The following is a 19,726-nucleotide window of genomic DNA, read 5'->3' as shown; positions in this document are numbered from 1 at the left end:
TTGCCGTCGTGGTAGAGCCCCTTGCCTTAAAAATAAGAAGTCACCCAAGTATTCTGGGTTTGAAAGTGGGAGGTATTGAAACACTTATTAGTTTATATGCTGACGATATAATACTCTACTTACAAAACTCAGAAAAGTCAGTCCCTCTTCTTCTAGATTTAATCTCCTCTTTTGGCAGATTATCGGGATGCTCAATCAATTGGACAAAAAGTGACTTCGTGCCCCTCTCCAACGACTACACATGGGGTTTTTTGGAAAGTGTCCCGTTCAAAGTAGTTAAAGATCACTTTACTTATCTTGGCTTGACAATCCCCAAAGATCCTAAATTAATATTCAAATTAAACTTTGCGGAGTTTATTTCAAAACTTAAACAGAATATAGAAAGTTGGAAAACACTACCTCTGTCCATGATTGGTCATATAAATTCAATTAAAATGGTTTCCCTTCCTAGCTTTCTCTATCTTTGTCAAAATCTCCCCATTTTTCTTACATCAGCTTTCTTTAAAGAATTGGACATAATATTATCTTATATCTGTAATTATAAGAGTCACAGGATTTCAAAAATTCATTTACAAAAGCCCAAGTCTGAAGGAAGGCTGGGATTACCTGTATATAGACACTATTATCGGGCTGTCAATACTAGGGCTTTACTGTTTTGGCAACAGGGAGCTCTGGATAACCTAGCTCCTGGGGCTCCCTTGTGGCTATGTATGGAGTCTAACTCTGTTGTCAATTCCTCCTTGCCAGCCATGCTGTTCTCTAAGTTAGAGAAGCCTGGGACTTCAAAAAGTTTGAGTTTTGTTTTGAAAAATTCCATCAGAATTCTAATTTAGATTAGGAGCGTTCTGAATTTACCGGAGACCTCTGCACATACACCAATCTGTTTCAATCAACAGGAATTCTGCAGATGCTGGAAATTCAAGCAACACACATAAAAGTTGCTGGTGAACGCAGCAGGCCAGGCAGCATCTCTAGGAAGAGGTACAGTCGACGTTTCAGGCTGAGACCCTTCGTCAGGACACTGTTTCAATCACTCCTTTCTACCCTCATGATCAGATAAAACCTACCATGCTTGGAGGGAGAAGGATCTAGTTTCTATTGAAGACCTGTACATAGAGGGATGGTTTACAACATTTAGTCTGCTGAAAGAGAAATTTGAGCTGCCTCACTCGCACTTTTTTCATTACTTACAAATTAGACACTACATTCAATCCAAGATTTATAATTTTGAAATCCTTCCAGGGAAACAAATTTTTTTTCATATTTTAAAGAACCCTCCTGACTCCAGGCATCTCGTCTCTAAGTTTGTATGTTTGTTTGATAATTGCACTGTAGTGTTTACTGTGAAGATTAGAGACACCTGGAGAGAGGAGTTGGGCATTGAATTATCTGAAGCAGCCTGGGATAAGTGTTTGTCTATGATACAGGCTTGCTCTGTTAACAGCAGGCACCAATTGATCCAGTTTAAAGTTGTCCACTGTCTCCACTACTCTAAACTTAGATTGCACAGGATTTACCCTTCTGTTTTGCCAATGTGTGATAGATGCCAAGGGACGGAAGCCACGTTGTCACACACCTTTTGGTTTTACCCATTACTGACTGGATTTTGGTCCAAAATATTCGACTGGTACTCAAAGGCCTATAAAAGATCCTTCCCCTTGGAAGCTGGTCTTGCCATATTTGGCTGCTCACAATCTACAGTTTGTTTCCCTGCAGCCATACAACAGTCTCTGATGCTGGGGATGATTGTTGCCAAAAGACTTAACTTGAGGGAATGGAAATCACCTTCTCCCCTTTCCTTTCTGAGATGGATGGCTGATATGATCTCAGTCATACAGATGGAGAAACTTAGGTTCTTGAGAACCAATGCAATTAAAAAATTTTTGGCTATCTGGGATCCATTTCTTGCCTACCTGGATGAGTCTGGGGGCGGATGAGCAATTTCCCCCCAGCTGATTTCTCACGGCCCTCATTTGAGATTCAATGTTTAGTATTTTTGACCACTTTGTACTATAGGCATCCCTCTAATGTTATGTCTCTTTCTTTTTTTTTGCTTATTTCATCTTTATACATGTCTGAGCTGGTATGTTCTTGTTGATTTCATTTCTTTTGTTTGAAAATTTTGAAAATAAAGTATTAAAAAAAAAGAAAAAGAAGCTGAATAGGCACACTGTTTATAGAGCCACAGATTTGATAACCCCACATCATCTTTGCTCACTGCTGAAGGGTGAATTATAAGGAAGTGGATTATTAATTTGACTTGTTTCAAAACAGAAAATGGTGGCTAAGTTGTTTAGTTCAAGGAAGCTTGCAGGCCAAATTGATACTATAATTTAGCATAAAATTAGCTGATCTATTAATAAGTTGCAAGGTTTACGTACTCAGGGAAGTCAGCTTCACGGCATTAATTGTGGATAACTAGTAACTACGTCTCCCGAAGTTTTTAGACTGTTTGTGTTAAAAGGTATCTGGAAAAATATCATATGAGTGTGAAGTTGCCCAAATTGCAAAGAAATAGTATAAATAGACAATTTCAGCTTTATTAGGAATGGTCCAGAAGCATCAAGAAACATGACAGGAACATGGGTGAATTAGGATCCATTCCTCTGCCTTCAATTTCTGTGACTGATGACTAGTTTGTTTGCTGTTCATGGGTATACCTATTTACCTCATAGGAACTGTACTGTGGTTTGGAAATCCTTCATGCTTTAGAAATTGTTTGTACCTTGGTAGTCTTTTATAAGATAGAATTCTTTTGTAAGTTTTAAATGTGTTTTAAGAATGTTGTTTGGGTTTAAATGTACATTATCAAAAACAAATGAACTGCAGGGAGGGGGTGACCCACCATTCAAATAGTAGGTATTGACAGCTAGAGTTATCATACAGGATAAACAGAAAATTAAACTATTCTTTGAAGATTGGGTAGCTACAGTATAGCCTCCCTTTAGTGAGTATTCTCATGACTATCAATATCAGATAGAGCTTAAGGACTCCATTTAAGTTTAGAACTTCATAGTCAGCAATTCCAATATAAGCACAATTCTGTTCCTATGTCATATGGTCTTAAGTGCTGATTCCTAAGTATTAGATATAGTCACTTTGCACTGGTATGCCACATTTACAATAATAGAAGCATAAAAGTTGGCTAATGTGAACTGGACAAAAGTTTGAAGAACATTCTGAATGGTTGCATCACCGCCTGGTATGAAGGCCCCAATGTACAAGATTGAAAGCTGAAAAGGATTGTAGACTTAGTCAGCTCCATCACAGGCACAACCCTCTTCACCAAAGACATCTTCAAAAGGCAGTGCCTCAAGAATGCAGTGGACATCAGCATCCTGGACATGCCATCTTCTCAGTACACCCATTAGGAGAAGTAGTACAGGAGCCTGAAGTTCCACACTCAAAGTTTTAGGAACAGCTTCTTCCCATTCACAATCAGATTTCTGAATGCTCCATGTACACTTCCTCTATTCATCTTTTGCGCTATTTATTTTTATTGTAATTTACAGTAATTTTTGCCTTGGACTGTACTACTGCAACAAAACTAATTTCAAAACAAGTGTCAGTGAAAATAAACATGATTCTAATTCTGATTAAACACTTATCCTGAGAGGAATAAGACAAGCAAGTGCCAAGATTCAGATAAAGTTCTGAGAAGATCCGGCAACGGACACATACCAAGCAATCAGGATCAGAATTCAGTGAGAATATTCCAACTTTTTGAAAAAAAGCTGGTTGCAGGTATGATTCCAATCAATACAACAATCCTATACAAAGAAATAATTGGTTTCCACCACCCTCTCTTTACCAGATCTAATTTTATTGTCCACAAATTTTCCTTACCATTCAAAGGCTTCCCATTCACTTTCCATTCAACTGCAGGTTGTGGGTTACCATCTACCTCACATTCCAATTCAGCATTTTCTTCAGAAAAATATACCTTACTTTGGGGTTTTTTGATCCAGTAAGGAGCAGCTGTAAAAAGACCATATTAAAAACATTAAAGAAATACAATACTGATATATAAAATTGCAACTTGCATCATAATCACAGATAAGAGTATCTCATGCACATTACAATATTCACTACAATGATTCTAATTTACTGTAATGTCCTCTCTTGCTGATGGGTCTTCTTTTAATTGAACTTCCATAGAAATACTACAACTGTTCAAGAAACACTGCATCATCCAAGGCAAGCCGTGCACTACTCTAAACATTCATCCCCTCTGCCACAGGCAGATAGTTCTCTTTTGTGTACCATCTCCAAAATGTGTAGATTACTTCAAAAGCACCTCCCAAATCATAGGAAAGGAAAGGGCCACAGGAACATGGAAACGTCACCATATGCAAGTTCACCTCTAAGTCATACATTGTCCTAGAAATGAATCAGCTATCCTTTGTCATTGCTGGATCCTGATCCAGTTCCTAGAATCCATTGCCAAGCACACTGCAGAACTGCCACAGTGAAAGAAAGAACTTAATCCTGTCCATTGACCAACTGTTAGACCTGCACAGGCAGGCACCTCCTAGTATCCACCCAGCTCACAGGAGTCACCTGACACTCATTTCCAACTCATCACCTGCAGCCTTCTTAAACCCACACAGTCCTTGCTTACCTTTGAATCAGCAGCCTCAATCAGTCACTCCTAGTCTTCAGTTACCTTATTGCCTGTGGTGCTTAGTGTCTATACCCTGTTGTTTTGTGACCCCTCATGGTTTGCTATTTTGCAGTTTATTATTAACGCTATTGTTCCTCACTGAATTGTCTTTCCTTCTCTGCTTTTGGGTCAAGTCTCCTCTACATTTCCTTACACCAGTCAGGGATGGACAATAAGTACAGACCTTTGCAACTCAATGATATTCCACTGGATTGGGGAACTTGTCTTGGAATATTTAGCAGAGTCATCAAATATTTTTAAAAGGCGATAAATACTTGACAATCAAGGCGATAATAGTTACCAAGAATAGTTGGGAACATAGAATCGAAGCTATGTCATAAGGAGGTATCTGGGAACAGACCCAAGTGCAAGACATAGACACTGAAGTACTAGGGACAGGACTAAGACACGGACAGGAAAACCCAGAACCTGGAACAGGACTGGACAAAAGAGCTAGGAGTCCGGGCTTGGACTCCGAGCCAGAGACTCGATGAGGACCCAGTACCTGGGTCTTGCCTCTGGCTCGGACCCCAGAACTAGGCAAGGATGAGGCTTGGCTGGCAGGCAGGATGAGGCTGGAGGCTTAGAGACTAGAGGCGAGGCTTGCAGGAGGCAGGAGGCTGGAGTCCAGGCTAGAGGCTAGAGACCTGAGGCAAGGCTTGGCAGGAGGCTGGAGTCTTCAGACTTGATGAGAACTTCAGGCGAGGTGAGAATTACCGGCAAGACAAGGCAAGGGTTCTGGCAAAGCAGGGCGAGACGAGAACTTCAGGCGAGGCAAGAGTTACTGGCAAGACAAGGCAGGGATTCAGGCGAGGGAACAGAAGGCAGAGGCAGGGACACAAGGAGTAAGGACAAGAACAATCCAGCAACCACGCCCTGGTCTCTGGAGGTATTTATGCAGCCAGCCCCAATGAGCATCAGCTGCCTCAACTAGAGCTAAACAAGAGCAAAAACAGGGTAAACAGGAAAACCTGGAGCAAGGGTCGATGGACCGGACCTTGAACCAGAATACAGACTTCACAGACCGGACCATGACAAGCTATGCTTAGTTCAATCATGATGTCATTAAGTGACAATATACTGTTCAGGGGCTGCTCTGAATTCACATTCCTATTAAAAAAACAAATAAAAAGTAATTGGTTTCAATTCCTTAGCAGACTATATCATTTAGCATAGTGCTATTACAGCACCAGTGACATAGGTTCAATTCTCGCCGCTGCCTGTAAGGAATTTGTATGTTCTCCCCGTGACCATATGGGTTTCCTCCAGGTGCTCTGGTTTCTTCCCAGATTCCAAAGATGTGCAGGTTAGTAGGTTAATTAGTAACGTGGGTGTAATTGGGTGGTGTGCGCTCATTGAGCTGGAAGATCATAAAGACCGTAAGAAATGTGAGCAGAAGTAAACCATTCAGCCCATTGATTCTGATCCACCATTCACATCATGGCTGATTTATTTATGTTATCAACCCCATTATCCTACTTCCTCCTCATAATCTTTGACACACTGACTCATCAAGAACCTACCAATCTCTTCTTTAAATATATTCAATGATTTTGCCACCACAATCATCTGTGGCAATGAATTCCACAGATTCATCACCCTCTGGTCGAACAAAATTCTTCCTCATCTCTGTTATACATGGACATCCCTCTAATTTGAGGCTGTGCTCGGTGGTCCTAGACTCCCCCACTATATCCTCTCCATCTCCACTCTATCTAGGCTTTTCAAACTTCAATAGGTTTCAATGAGATCCCCCCTCATTCTTCTGAATTCCAACAAGTACAGCTGCTGAGCCATCGAATACTCCTCATATGTTAACCCTTTCATTCGTAGAAACATTCTCGTTAAGCTCTTCTGGGCCCTCTCCAATTCCAGGACATCCTTTCTTAGATAAGGGCCACAAAACAGCTCTCAATACTCCAAGTGTAGCCTTATAAATTCTCCACATTACATCCTCACTCTTGTATTCTAGTCCTCTTGAAATGCATGCTAACATTGCATTTACCTTCCTTACCACCGGCTCAACCTGCAAGTTAACCCTTAGGGAATTCTGCACGAGGACTACCAAGTTCAGTTGCAACTCTCCTTTTAGACAATAGTCTACAGCTTTACTCCTTCTACCGAAGTGCATGACCAAATACTTCCTGACACTATTTTCCATCTTCTTTGTGCCTTGTCCTAATCTAAGTACTTCTTCAGTCTCCTTGCTTCCTCAACATGATTTTCTCCTCCTCCTATTTTCATATCATCCACAAACTTGGCCACAAAGCTATCAAATATATCATTCATATCACTGACATATGATGCGAAAAGAAGCAATCCCAATAGCAAACCTGGAGAACACCACTACCCTTCAATGGCAGTCAACCAGAATAACACCCTCTATTCTCACTATTTGCCTTCTGCCAGTCAACCAGACTTCTATTCATGCTACTATCTTTTCTATATTACTTACCTTTCATAGCAGCATCATGTACAGCACTCTGTCAAAAGCATTCTGAAAATTCAAGTAAACAGCAGCTAATCACTCTCCCTTGACTATCTTGCCTGTTATTTCTTCAGAAAATTCCAACAGACTTGACAGGCAAGATATCCCCTCAAAGAAACCATGTTGACTTTGGCCTACTTTATCACATGCATCCAAATACTTCAAACACTCATCCATAATAATGGATTCCAACATCTTCCCAACTACTAAAGTCAGGCTAACTGGCCTATAATTTCCTATCTTCTCCCTCCCTTCTTAAAGAGTGGACATACACTTACAATTTTTCATTCCCAAGGAACGAACTCAAAATCCAGTAATTCTTGAAAGATCATTACTAACACCTCCACAATCTCTTCAGCTACCTCTTTTTTAGAGCCCCTGGGGTGTAGTCCATCTAGTCCAGTTAACATCTACCTTCAGACCCTTCAGCTTCCCACACACCTTCTCCTTAGTAATAGCAACTAAAATCACTACTGTCCCCTGAAACTCTGAAATTTATGACATACTGCAAGTGTCTTCCACAGTGAACACTGATACAAAATACTAATTGAATTCCTCTGCCATTTCTTTGTCCTCCATTACTGCTTCTCCAGTGTCATTTTCCAGCAGGCCAATAACCTCTATCACTGTTCTCTTACTCTTTATATGTCTGAAAAAAAATTGGTGTCCTCTTTTATATCCTCCCTTAGAATACTTAATCTTTGGGATGTACCTATCCTTCCAAATTGCCCCCAGAAACTCCAGCCATTGTCCTGCTGTCATCCCTGATAATGTCCCCTTCCAAACAGCTTTGGCCAGCTCCTCTCTCATGTCTCAGTAATTCCTTTTACTCCACTGTAATACTGATACATCTGATTCTAACTTCTCCCTCTCAAATTTCAAGGTGAATTCTATCATATTATGATTATTGCCTCCAAAGGTTCCTTTACCTTAAGCTTTGTAGTCAAATCTGGTTCATTACACAACACCCAATCCTGAAAGATCTTTTCCCTAGTGGCTTGACTGCAAGTTGCTCTATAAAGCCATTTCATGGGCATTCTACAAATTCCTTCTCTTGAGATCCAGCACCAACCTGAGTTTTTCCAATCAATCTGCATATTGAAATGCCTCTAGACTATAATAGCATTGCCCGTTTTACATGCCTTTTCTATATCCCATTATAATTTATATCCTACATCCAGGCTACTGATCAGAGACCTACATATAACTCCCACCAGGGTCTTTCTATCCTTGCTATTTCTTAACTCTACCCACGAGGATTCTACATCTTCCAATCCTATGTCTACTTTTTCTAAAGCTTTGAATTCATTGCTAACCAACAGAGCTACCCCACCCCCTCTACTTACCTGCCAGTCCTCCTTTTGATATAATGTGCATCCTTGGATGTTAATCTACCAACTATGATCTTCTTTCAGCCACAACTCAGTGACGTACACATCATGCATGCCAATCTCTGTGTTACAAGATCATCCACCTTATTCTGTATCATGCATGTAGTCAAATATAACATCTTCAGTGCTGTAGTCATCACCCTTTTCAATTCTGCCCCCATGTAACACTCTAACTCATCCCACTGACTGTAATTTTGCCCTATCACATGCTTGTCATTCCTCACAGCCTCACTACACATGCCTCGACTTAGATACCACCTGCCTCATCCTCCACCCTATCAGTCCTGTTCCCAACCCCCTGTCAAATGAATTTAGACCCTCCCCAAAGCTCTGGCAAACCTGTTTGCAAGAGTATTAGTCCCCGTGAGAGGGACCTATTACTGTGATGTATCTAAATAATATAAATTTTAAAATCAGCTTAGATTCTACCGCTCACATCCGCACACTAAAGGCAATTCAAAGTGGCCATTTAACCCAGCAACCCAAATCTCAGAGATGTGGGAAGCAACCAGAACACCGGAGTGTGTGCAAACTCCATACAGACAGCACCAGTGGTCAGCATCGAAACCATGTCACCAGAGCTGCAAGACAGCGGCTCTGCATTCTGCTACACTGTTACTGTCCTCGTTCCTGTTACTACGATTCCTTTGATATAAATGGATATGTTGTCAGCATGCATCAGTCTAAAACCTCTTCAAGACCAGCTCTCATCCACAACGAGAGATTAAAATTTTGATACTACAGAACTTACTTCTGACGACCAGTCTCTGCACTGTAGTCCCATGATGCTGTGACAACATTACCGGAATCAAAAGGATTAACTTAACTTCTATGGAGCTAGATTCTGGCTCCAGCAGAACTTAATTTCCTCAGTATGACACCAGACACTCCAGAAGGGAAGTCCAATGATAAATTGTAAAAATTGTGATATTTTGTTAAGGCTCCACTCCTTAAAAAAATGGGACAGACCTCCAGTCTTGCTTTTGTGAATGCATTAGAAATTTAAAGCATCTTGCAAACCCATTAAAAGTTGACCACGCTAAAACCTATTAATTTCAATATCACTGTATCCTTGGAGCAATATAGACTATCAGTGTCAGGAATGATTTGCTTCATGCTTATTAAACCAATAATACCAATAAATGCTTTGTAAATCTACAAAAAGAAACTCGATTCTTAGGTCAATGTTCCAATCATCATTGGGGGATTTCAATATGCAGGTAGACTGGGAAAATCAGGTTGGTACTGTATCCTAAGAGGGGGAATTTCTGGAAAGCCTATGAGATTGCTTTTTAGGGTAGCTCGTGATTGAGTCGACTTGGGGGGGTCAACTATTCTGGATTTGGTGCTGTGCAATGAACCAAAATTGATTACAGAGCTTAAGGTAAAAGAACCCTTAAGGGATAGTGAATCATAATATGATCAAATTTGCCCTGCAGTTTGAAAGGGAGAAGCTAAAGATAGATGCATCAGTATTACGCAAACAACAGGAATTCTGCAGATGCTGGAAATTCAAGCAACATACATCAAAGTTGCTGGTGAACGCAGCAGGCCAAGCAGCATCTATAGGAAGAGGTGCAGTCGACGTTTCAGGCTGAGACCCTTCATCAGGACTAACTGAAGGAAGAGTGAGTAAGGGATTTGAAAGTTGGAGGGGGAGGGGGAGATCCAAAATGATAGGAGAAGACAGGAGGGGGAGGGATAGAGCTGAGAGCTGGACAGGTGATGGGCAAAAGGGGATACGAGAGGATCATGGGACAGGAGGTCTGGGAAGAAAGACAAGGGGGGGGGTGACCCAGAGGATGGGCAAGAGGTATATTCAGAGGGACAGAGGGAGAAAAAGGAGAGTGAGAGAAAGAATGTGTGCATAAAAATGAGTAACAGATGGGGTACGAGGGGGAGGTGGGGCCTTAGCGGAAGTTAGAAAAATCGATGTTCATGCCATCAGGTTGGAGGCTACCCAGACGGAATATAAGGTGTTGTTCCTCCAACCTGAGTGTGGCTTCATCTTTACAGTAGAGGAGGCCGTGGACAGACATGTCAGAATGGGAATGGGATGTGGAATTAAAATGTGTGGCCACTGGGAGATCCTGCTTTCTCTGGCGGACAGAGCGTAGATATTCAGCAAAGCGGTCTCCCAGTCTGCGTCGGGTCTCACCAATATATAAAAGGCCACATCGGGAGCACCGGACGCAGTATATCACCCCAGTCAACTCACAGGTGAAATGATGCCTCACCTGGAAGGACTGTTTGGGGCCCTGAATGGTGGTAAGGGAGGAAGTGTAAGGGCATATGTAGCACTTGTTCCGCTTACACAGATAAGTGCCAGGAGGGAGATCAGTGGGGAGGGATGGGGGGGACGAATGGATAAGGGAGTTGTGTAGGGAGCAATCCCTGCGGAATGCAGGGGGGGGAGGGAAAGATGTGCTTAGTGGTGGGATCCCGTTGGAGGTGGCGGAAGTTACGGAGAATAATATGTTGGACCCGGAGGCTGGTGGGGTGGTAGGTGAGGACCAGGGGAACCCTATTCCTAGTGGGGTGGTGGGAGGATGGAGCGAGAGCAGATGTACGTGAAATGGGGGAGATGCGTTTAAGAGCAGAGTTGATAGTGGAGGAAGGAAATCCCCTTTCTTTAAAAAAGGAAGACATCTCCCTCGTCCTGGAATGAAAAGCCTCATCCTGAGAGCAGATGCGGCGGAGACGGAGGAATTGCGAGAAGGGGATGGCGTTTTTGCAAGAGACAGGGTGAGAAGAGGACACATGTACATCATATACATCTTCTTGAGATACATTCCAAAGAGGGCGTATTTAGAATGCAAGATGACACAACCATAGATAACAAGAGAAGTCAAAGACAACACAAAAGCCAAAGAGAGGGCATATAATAAAGCAAAGATTAGGGGAAAGTTAGAGGATTAGGAAGCTTTTAAAAAGCCACAGAAGTCAACTGAAAAAGAAGGAAAAGATGGAATACGAAAGTAAGCTAGCCAATAAATTTAAAGAGGATACCAGAAGTTTCTTCAGTTACGTAAAGTGTAAAAGAGAGGTGAGAGCAGATATTGGACCACTGGAAAGTGATGCTGGAGAGGTAGTAATGGGGGACAAGGAAATGGCAGACAAACTGAATAGGCCTTTTGCATCAGTTTTCACTGTGGAAGACACAAGTGGTATGGTAGAAGTTCCAGAGTGTCAGTGGACAAAAGTGTCTTGGCTGCCATTATTAGGGAAAAGGTTCTTGGAAAACTGAAAGGTCTGAAGGTAAATATGTCAACTGGACCAGATGGTGTACTGCTGTACTCACTAGGGTTTTGAAACAGGTTGCTGAAAAGATTGTGCAAGCATTAATGATCTTTCAATAATCACTAGATACTGGAATGGTTTCAGAAGACTGGAAAATTGCAAATGTCACTTGACTCCATAAAAAGAGAGAGAAGCGGAAGAAAGGAAATTATAGGCCAGTTAGTCTGACCTTAGTGGTTTGGAAGATGTTGGAATCGGTTGTTAAGGATGGGGTTTTGAGGTATTTGGAGGCATATGATAAAAGAGGCTGCAGTCAGCATTGTTTCCTCAAGGGAAAATCTTGCCTAACAAATTTGTTGAAATTCATTGAAGAAATAACATGCAGAAGAAACAAAGGAAAACCTGTTGATGTTGTATACTTGGATTTTCAGAAGGCTTTTTGAAAAAGTGCCACACATGAGGCTGCTTATCAAGTGAAGAGCCCATGATATTACAGGAAAGATGCAAGCATGAGTAAAACAGTGGCTGATTGGCAGAGGCAAAGAGTGGGAATAAGGGGAGCCTTTTCTGGTTAGATACCGGTGATTAGTGGTGTTTCACAGGGGTCTGTTTTGGGACCACTTCTTTTTACGTTACATGTCAGTGAGTTGGATAATGGAATTGCTGGCTATATTGCAAAGTTTTCACAAGATACAAAGATAGGTGGAGAGGCAGGTAGTTCTGAGGAAGTAGAGGGGCTACAGGAGGACTTAGACCGATAAGGAGAATGGGCAAAGTGGCAGATGGAATACACCCAGCGGGAAGTATATGGTCATGCACTTTAGTAGAAGAAATAAAAGTGTAGACTATTTTCTAAATGGAGAGAAAATTCAAAAATCTGAGGTGCAAAGGGACTTGGGAGTTCTTCTGCAGGATTCCCTGAATGTTAATTTGCAGGTTGTGCCTGGTGAGGAAGGCAAATGTGATGTTAGCATTCATTTCAGTAAGACTAGAATATAAAAGCAAGGATGTAACGTTGAGGCTTTATAAAACACTGTTGAGGCCTCACCTGGAACAATATGAACAGTTTTGGGCCCCTTATCTTAGAAAGCATGTGCAGACGGTGGAGAGGGTTCTAAAGAAATTCACGAAAATGACTCTAGGATTGATCAGCATGTCATATGAAGAGCATTTGATGGCTCTGGTCCTATATTCACTAAAGTTCAGAACAATGATGGATGGCCTAATTGAAACCTATCAAATGATGAAAGGCCTCGACTGAGTAGATTTGGAGAGGATGGTGGGAGAGTCTAGGACCAGAGGACACGGCCTCAGAATTGAGGAATATCCATTTAGAATGGAGATGAGGAGAAATTTCTTTAGTCAGAGTGTGGTGAATCTGTGGAATTCTTTGCCACAGGCAGCAATGGAGGCCATGTTTTATGTATATTTAGGGCAGAGGTTGATAGATTCTTGACTGGTCAGGACATGAAGGAATATGGGGAGAAGGCAGGAGATTGGAGCTGAGAGGAAAATGGTTCAACCATGATGAAATTGCGAAGCATGCTTGATGGGCTAAATTGCTTAATTCTGCTCCTATATCTTATGGTCTTATGAACACAATGAGAATATCCTACAGCCCCAACATCAATGTAAAATCAAGAACACAATCCATTTTGTGGATCCAAGAACAGGAAGGTATTGGATTTTTTTAAATAATAAATGCCAAGTAGAAAAATAACCTTATGCAAAGAAATAATAACAAAAAAACATGTTTCTATCATAGAGAAGCTACTTTGCACTAAAGAACTGTGCTGATGTAATGGAATTTGATTTCAGAAAATTGTCAAGATTGTGATTAAGGTTCAAGCAATTTAAATTGGTTAAATTGGCTTCTTTGTTTTCATAAAATCTTTCCTGGGATTCGTGCATTGCTGATTAAGCCAGTACTAATTGTCCACGCCTTGTTTCTCCTAAGTAGTTTTCTTCCTCATGAAACACTGTGTTCAAGTAGTCAAGATATTCCCATAACACGGCATTATTTCCTCTGAACTATCATCAAGTAACCCAATCACAAACAAGAGAAAGTCTGAAGATGCTGGAAATCCAAGCACCACACACAAAATGCTGGAGGAACTCAGCAGGCCAGGAAGCAAGCATCTGTGGAAAAGAGAACAGTCAACATTGACAGTATTCTTTTCCATAGATGTTGTCTGGCCTGCTGAGTTCCTCCAGCATTTTGTGTGCATTGCTATCATCAGTTTTCAATACCACTTTTCAGTAATTGTTTAATCTAAAAGTAGATATTCAAAAAATTGTCGACAACCCAGGCGGGTGGAGGGGTTTTGGCAGGAGGGCACAAAGGGCTGACAGATACAGGTTTCAATTGGGAGACGTGGAACATGGGATGAATGCACAAGGATCTGGGTAGCTTGAGTTTTATGTTGTCGACTTTTGCGTTCTGGACTTGCTTCTTTTTTACACCCTTGTTTAACCACAGGAGATGGTTGATTTCTTGATGTTGTAACTGATACTGGTGCTGGAGATTTTCTCGACTTTAAATCAGTTGTTGGTTTCTCTTTTGTGGAAGTCAGTGAACACTTTTCTTGCTCAGTTACCAACAAATGCTCAGGACTGCTTACTTTCTTGGCTGCACGAGTGGTTGGTTTATTCTGGCTACTTACGTCACTGGTCAGGTTTCTTGCTTTACCTTCAACCTTTGTGGTCTTTTCTTGCGATTGTGTTGGACTTCCCTCCTCTTGTGCTTGAACTGGTATGGCTTCAACAGGTTCATCCACTACAGCCGATTTCTCCTCTAATTTGTCTTCAGATTTTGTCAAATTTTCAATTTGCACCATGTTTCCTGGAGAAGCGTGTGCAATTTCCTTAGTATCCAGTCTGCTTTCTTTTATATGTAACTGGGAATTTTCTATATCAGTTCCTTCATTATTAGACTGACCATTTTCAAATTTTTCACTAGACTTTGAGAATGTATTTTCAGATTTTTCTTCTGTACTATTTGTTTCATTTTCTCCTAAATGCCATTCCTTTAACTCAAAATGTACAATATCTTTTTTTCCCTCCTACAATTTCTTCATTTTTGATATCTGTATGCTGGTCAGCTTTAGATCCTGACTGATCATACTCTGCTGGGGGAAGGGCTGATTGCAGGCAAGAGGAATGGCAGAACGAGCTCCCGCTGACTATCTTCCCGGTGGACCAGTGGATGTTGGGGTTATGACGGGCTTAGCGACGGGTGGCCGAGAACCGAGAACTAAAGGGGCCTGAGAAGGGGAGATTAGATTGAACTGTATCTGTTCCCGATGGTTTCTGGAGAGAAGGAGAAGCAGGGGTTCCGTGCAGTGCGTGACACGTGCCAGGAGTCTACTGTCTTGCGTATTGGCATCCAGGGGGGGTATACAGAGGCTCACGAGAAATACCGGCTTGGAGGGCTAGGCTTTCGTCCAGGAAATTCCCCTCTGCATCGGAGTCCACTAGTGCTAGTAGAGGCAAGGACTGTTGATTATGACACAGAGTGGCTTGAAGCTGCAGTCAGGGTCGGGGGATGACAGGGAAGGTTGTCTGGCTCACCAGGGTCCCCACTGCTACTGGTGAGCCCCCCTCTTTTGGCTGAAGGGGACAGGAGGCAAGGAAGTGGCCGGACTGACTACAATATAGACACTCGCCCACTCTCGTTCTCCGGAAACGTTCAGCGGGAGAATGGCAGGCCTGCTCCAGCTGCATCTGTTCCTCTCCCGGGGCAGTCAAAACAGCACAGCTGAGAGCTGCTCGGGGTGCAGGAAGGGGAGAGAGGCTTGTTCTGGCGAGAGGTGGTAAAGGGAGCCAGGAAGTGTCCAAAGGTGGTTGAGGACCGGTTCTCTCTCTATGGCGCTCCCGGAGGCGATTGTCCAACCTGGTGGCCAGGGAGATCAGGGAATCCAGGCTGTCGGAATCGTCTCTCACCGCCAACTCATCCTTCACCAGGTCGCTGAGTCCATTCTGAAAAACCCTCTGGAGTGACTCATCGTTCCACCCCAAGTTGGCTGCTAATGTCCAGAACTCCACTGAACATTCAGCAACACTGCGGGAGCCCTGGCGGGTAGTGAGTAGGCGCTTAGCGGCGTCTTTACCCCGGAATGGGTGATCGAAGACCTTTCTCATCTCCACAATGAAACTGGCGAAAGAGGAGCAGATATCAAGTTGGTTGTCCCAAACTGCTGTGTCCCATGCTAATGCGTTCCCCCTTAGCAGCCCCATGACATAAGCAACTTTAGACTTATCTGTGGAGTAGGTCAAACACCAGGGAGCTTTGAAGGAGGAAACCCTAGCACTTCCCCAGGTCTCCAGCATAGTGCTCCGGCTTTCTGGGTGGGGGTGTTGGTGAAGCTTGGGGGGTTACCGCTACAGGCTGTCTGGGCTGGCTAGGCTGGGTTCCAGGTGTGGGTTGAGTGATATGCGTGGAGACATGATCCACCTGGTTACTGATCTGTGTGACGTGAACAGACAGGGAATGGAGGTTCTCCATGACCTTCCGGAGGAGTTAGTCATGCTGTCCCAGTAGGGCTGGTGAGGGCTTGTTGGATGGTGTTTGTGTCTGCTGGGTCCACGTACGCCAGATCGTTCTGTTGCGAAGAATGAGTGAACCCAAACGCAGGGCACCGACACGGAGGAAGAATAATCTTAACTACTAAGATTAACTAATAATCTTAACTACTAACTAATAAGCGTGTTTATTAATGGTTGCAGGGAAGGCTGGGGAGTGAGGATTAGGCTGAGGAAAGCAAAGGAGAGAGGAGGCTTGACTGGGGGACGAACCCGGGTCACTGCGGTGAGAGCGCGGCGTTTAACCTCTGAGCCAGTGGAGAGTGTAGGTGGGCGGCGGGACGAGGCAGAGCAGGAATGCAGACAAGGGTGTGAGCGTGGCTGGAGGAGAACGGCAGGCAGGAGGGTGAATGGAAAGGCAGGCTGCATGCAATGCTCCTGTTAACACAGAAAGACAAAGTTAACACAGGCAAACAACAGCACGGAAACAAAACTTAGTATGCGCAATTCTAAGCGGGCTAGAACGTGAACTGCCACACTGGCTGAAGCAACGATCTGGCGATGAGTGGATGGAAAGCCGGGGTATTTATGCTGCAGGTTAGATGAGATTCAGGTGTGCTGCAATCAGGAGGCCCAGGAGAACAAATGGAACGCCACGCCCAACACGCCCACACACACACACACACACACACACACACAAACAGAGAGAGAAACAGACAGGGGAGCAGGAGAAACACGGGGAAAAGGGAATTAGGAGAACCTGAGGAATAAACGGGAGGGACGGCTGGGACCATGACAGATTGATTATAAAAGATCTCCACTAGGTGGAGCACATTAGCTTAAAAAGGAGAGGAAACAATTTGAGAACTCTTGGTCACTATTCAAATTCCTTATGGTAAACATATCACATTGTATGTTGTGTATTTCTAACCAATAGCTCTAAGAAGTACTGAAATGTCTCCTCAGGCTTCATTTCATCCCCTAACAGCAATACTTGAAATGTGTCACATTTCAAATCAGTTATCAAATTCACAAAAATCTCTTCGAGGACATTTTGTAAATCAAGGAAAGGCAGTACAGGAAACCCTTGGGGCCAGATATTCATTTCAAATAGGTTTCCTTTTCCCTTCAGTCATTTTCTTTTTTTTCAAGCCTCTATAGTTTCCCTGCTTATTTTCAAACCATCATAACAGGATAATGAGGATTGCTTCACTCTCCAGCCTATGTGCTAAACAGCATTAGTCTCCACTCGAAGTCAGCTTGCTCTGGTAAAAAGCAGACTGATCAAGTCTATTTCCCCAACTCCAGCAACAACTCCACCCAGTAAGAGCACAAGAACTAGGTTAAAAAAAAATTAGACCATCAGCCTCCTCATCCCTCCTTGTTCATACAACAAAATAATTTCAGATTTATTTTTTATCTCTGTGACCCATTCCTGAACTAAGTCACCCTTTAATATCCAAAACTTTGTCTTGGAGATACTTAGCAACTAATTCTCTCAGTTTCCTTGGAAACAGATTTCTAAAACATCACTATCACTTAGTGAAGAAATAACTTCTTGTCCCAGTTCTGAATTTCTAACCTCTTTTTTTTAATGGCTGAATCTGGTTCTGGACACCCCAATCAGGAAAATGTCAATTCTGCATTTGCCCTATCAAGTTCCTTCAGATTTGTGTATGCTTGATGAATCTCTGATTGGCCAATCTTGTGGTCCAAGAATCAATCTGGTGAACCAAAGGTTACTCACCTATAAAATGGGATCAAGTCATTGTTTCCATCAAGTCATTAAATGGCTGAGAATGCTAATGAGGCTAAGCTTGCACTACTCCTCACTATCTTCCACGCAGGACGTAGAGTTACAAATGTATAGGTAGGTAGAGTTACCTATAGGCAGTTATACATGCATTGAAATACTTATAGCCAATTTCTCAAGCTTGGGTGTATCAAGTCTTTTGATAAGTAATTGAGTAAGTGGATGAGAAAACTTCTTATGAAATTCCTCATGTGACCCAAGCACTTGACTATAAAGCTCAAAGGAGCAGAGTGTTGCTAATGTCTCCTGAAGTCACCACTGGATTCAGCTGCTCTCTGTTAAGTACTCCCACACTTACAGTAGACTGCCTTACTTTTACTCTGGGAAATGTTAAATTTTGCTTATCAGTGATAGCAACACAACTGCAGAAAGGGAAGATATTGTGAAGGCTGTGTGAACATAGTCAGTGTGGGGGGGAAGTCAGAAACAGGAAGGGAACAATCTCTTTACTGGGAGGATTGTGTAGAGCTGGCGGAGGGGGGCAATGGTGCACCAACAGGGACACTGAAGAGTGGATAAGTAGTTAAGATTTTAGAAAGATGCTAAACCTGGTCAGGTGAGACATTTTGGTGTGCAAATATTTTGGAGACAGTGACCACAACCACCTGACCTTTCGTACATCCATGGATAATAGTAGGAGAAGACGCTATGGGTAAGTATTTAATTGGGGAAGACCAGTTATGATGGTATTAGGCAGGAAATTGGGAGCATAAATTGGGGATAGATGTTCTCAGGGAAATGAACAGCAGAGATGTCGAGGTTGTTCAGGAACAACTTGAATGGGGTTCAGGATAGGTTTATCCCACTAAGACCAGGATAGGATGGTGGGGTAAAAAAAACCACGATTGGCAAGAGAGGTAGAATATTTAGTACAGAGAACATAGAAATCTACAGCACATTACAGGCCCTTTGGCCCACAATGTTGACCATGTAACCTATTCTAGAAACTGCCTAGAATTTAGTCAAAAGGAACAAAGAAGCATACTTAAGGTATAGGAAGCAAGAATCAGACAGGGCAAATTAGGAGGACAATTATAAGTTAGCCAGGAAAGAGCTTAATAAGAGATTGAGTAAGGAAAACCTCAAGGCATTGGAAACACACATGAAGTACAGGAAGATGCCTAGAGTGAGGGTAGGATCTCTCTAGTATAAAGGGGGGAACATGTGCCTGGAGCTGGAGGAGGAAGGGGAAGTCCCTGTCCTATTTTTGAGGCGGTGATGAAACAAATTGATGAAGGTAAAGCTGTTGCAGTCGTGTGTTAGATTGGACTGCTAATTGGTATTTTCTTTCCAGTATTGCAACTAATTATCTGCTAGTATTTTTTCTAAGTAGTAACTGTTTAATATGCTTCCTAGTGCCACAGTATGTATATGTAATTGTTCAGTGTGCGACCTGGTGGTTACATTTGTGTGAGTCTGGCAGCTTCTCTGCTGCTGCATTATTTGAATAGGAGCTATCTGACTGGCTGATCCTTATCTGCAAATTTGAATGGAATGTCTCTTATCTATGGGTGTAAAATGAGCTGATCACATGGTGACAGGATCTTCTCTTTTCTTCTTTTGTTTCTTCTTTCTCTCCTGCTTCTAGCATCTGCCCTGTCCCTGTCTGT

General features: G+C 42.6%; 1 protein-coding gene across 2 annotated transcripts in view; it reads right to left on the bottom strand.

Annotated features, from left to right (window-relative positions):
* The window catches only part of chl1b (cell adhesion molecule L1-like b), a 945,006-nt gene that overhangs the window by 510,211 nt on the left and 415,069 nt on the right, over positions 1–19,726 (bottom strand). For both annotated transcript variants that reach the window (XM_063067891.1, XM_063067890.1), the window contains one exon: positions 3,847–3,978. In XM_063067891.1, the coding sequence (XP_062923961.1) occupies positions 3,847–3,978 (132 nt within the window). The remainder of the gene's footprint in view (positions 1–3,846; positions 3,979–19,726) is intronic.

The sequence above is a fragment of the Mobula hypostoma genome, chromosome 15 (assembly GCF_963921235.1).
Source record: "Mobula hypostoma chromosome 15, sMobHyp1.1, whole genome shotgun sequence".
Taxonomy (NCBI): Eukaryota; Metazoa; Chordata; class Chondrichthyes; order Myliobatiformes; family Myliobatidae; genus Mobula; species Mobula hypostoma.
Note: the sequence above shows the minus strand (reverse complement) of the source record. Positions and strands in the feature narration are given on the sequence as shown.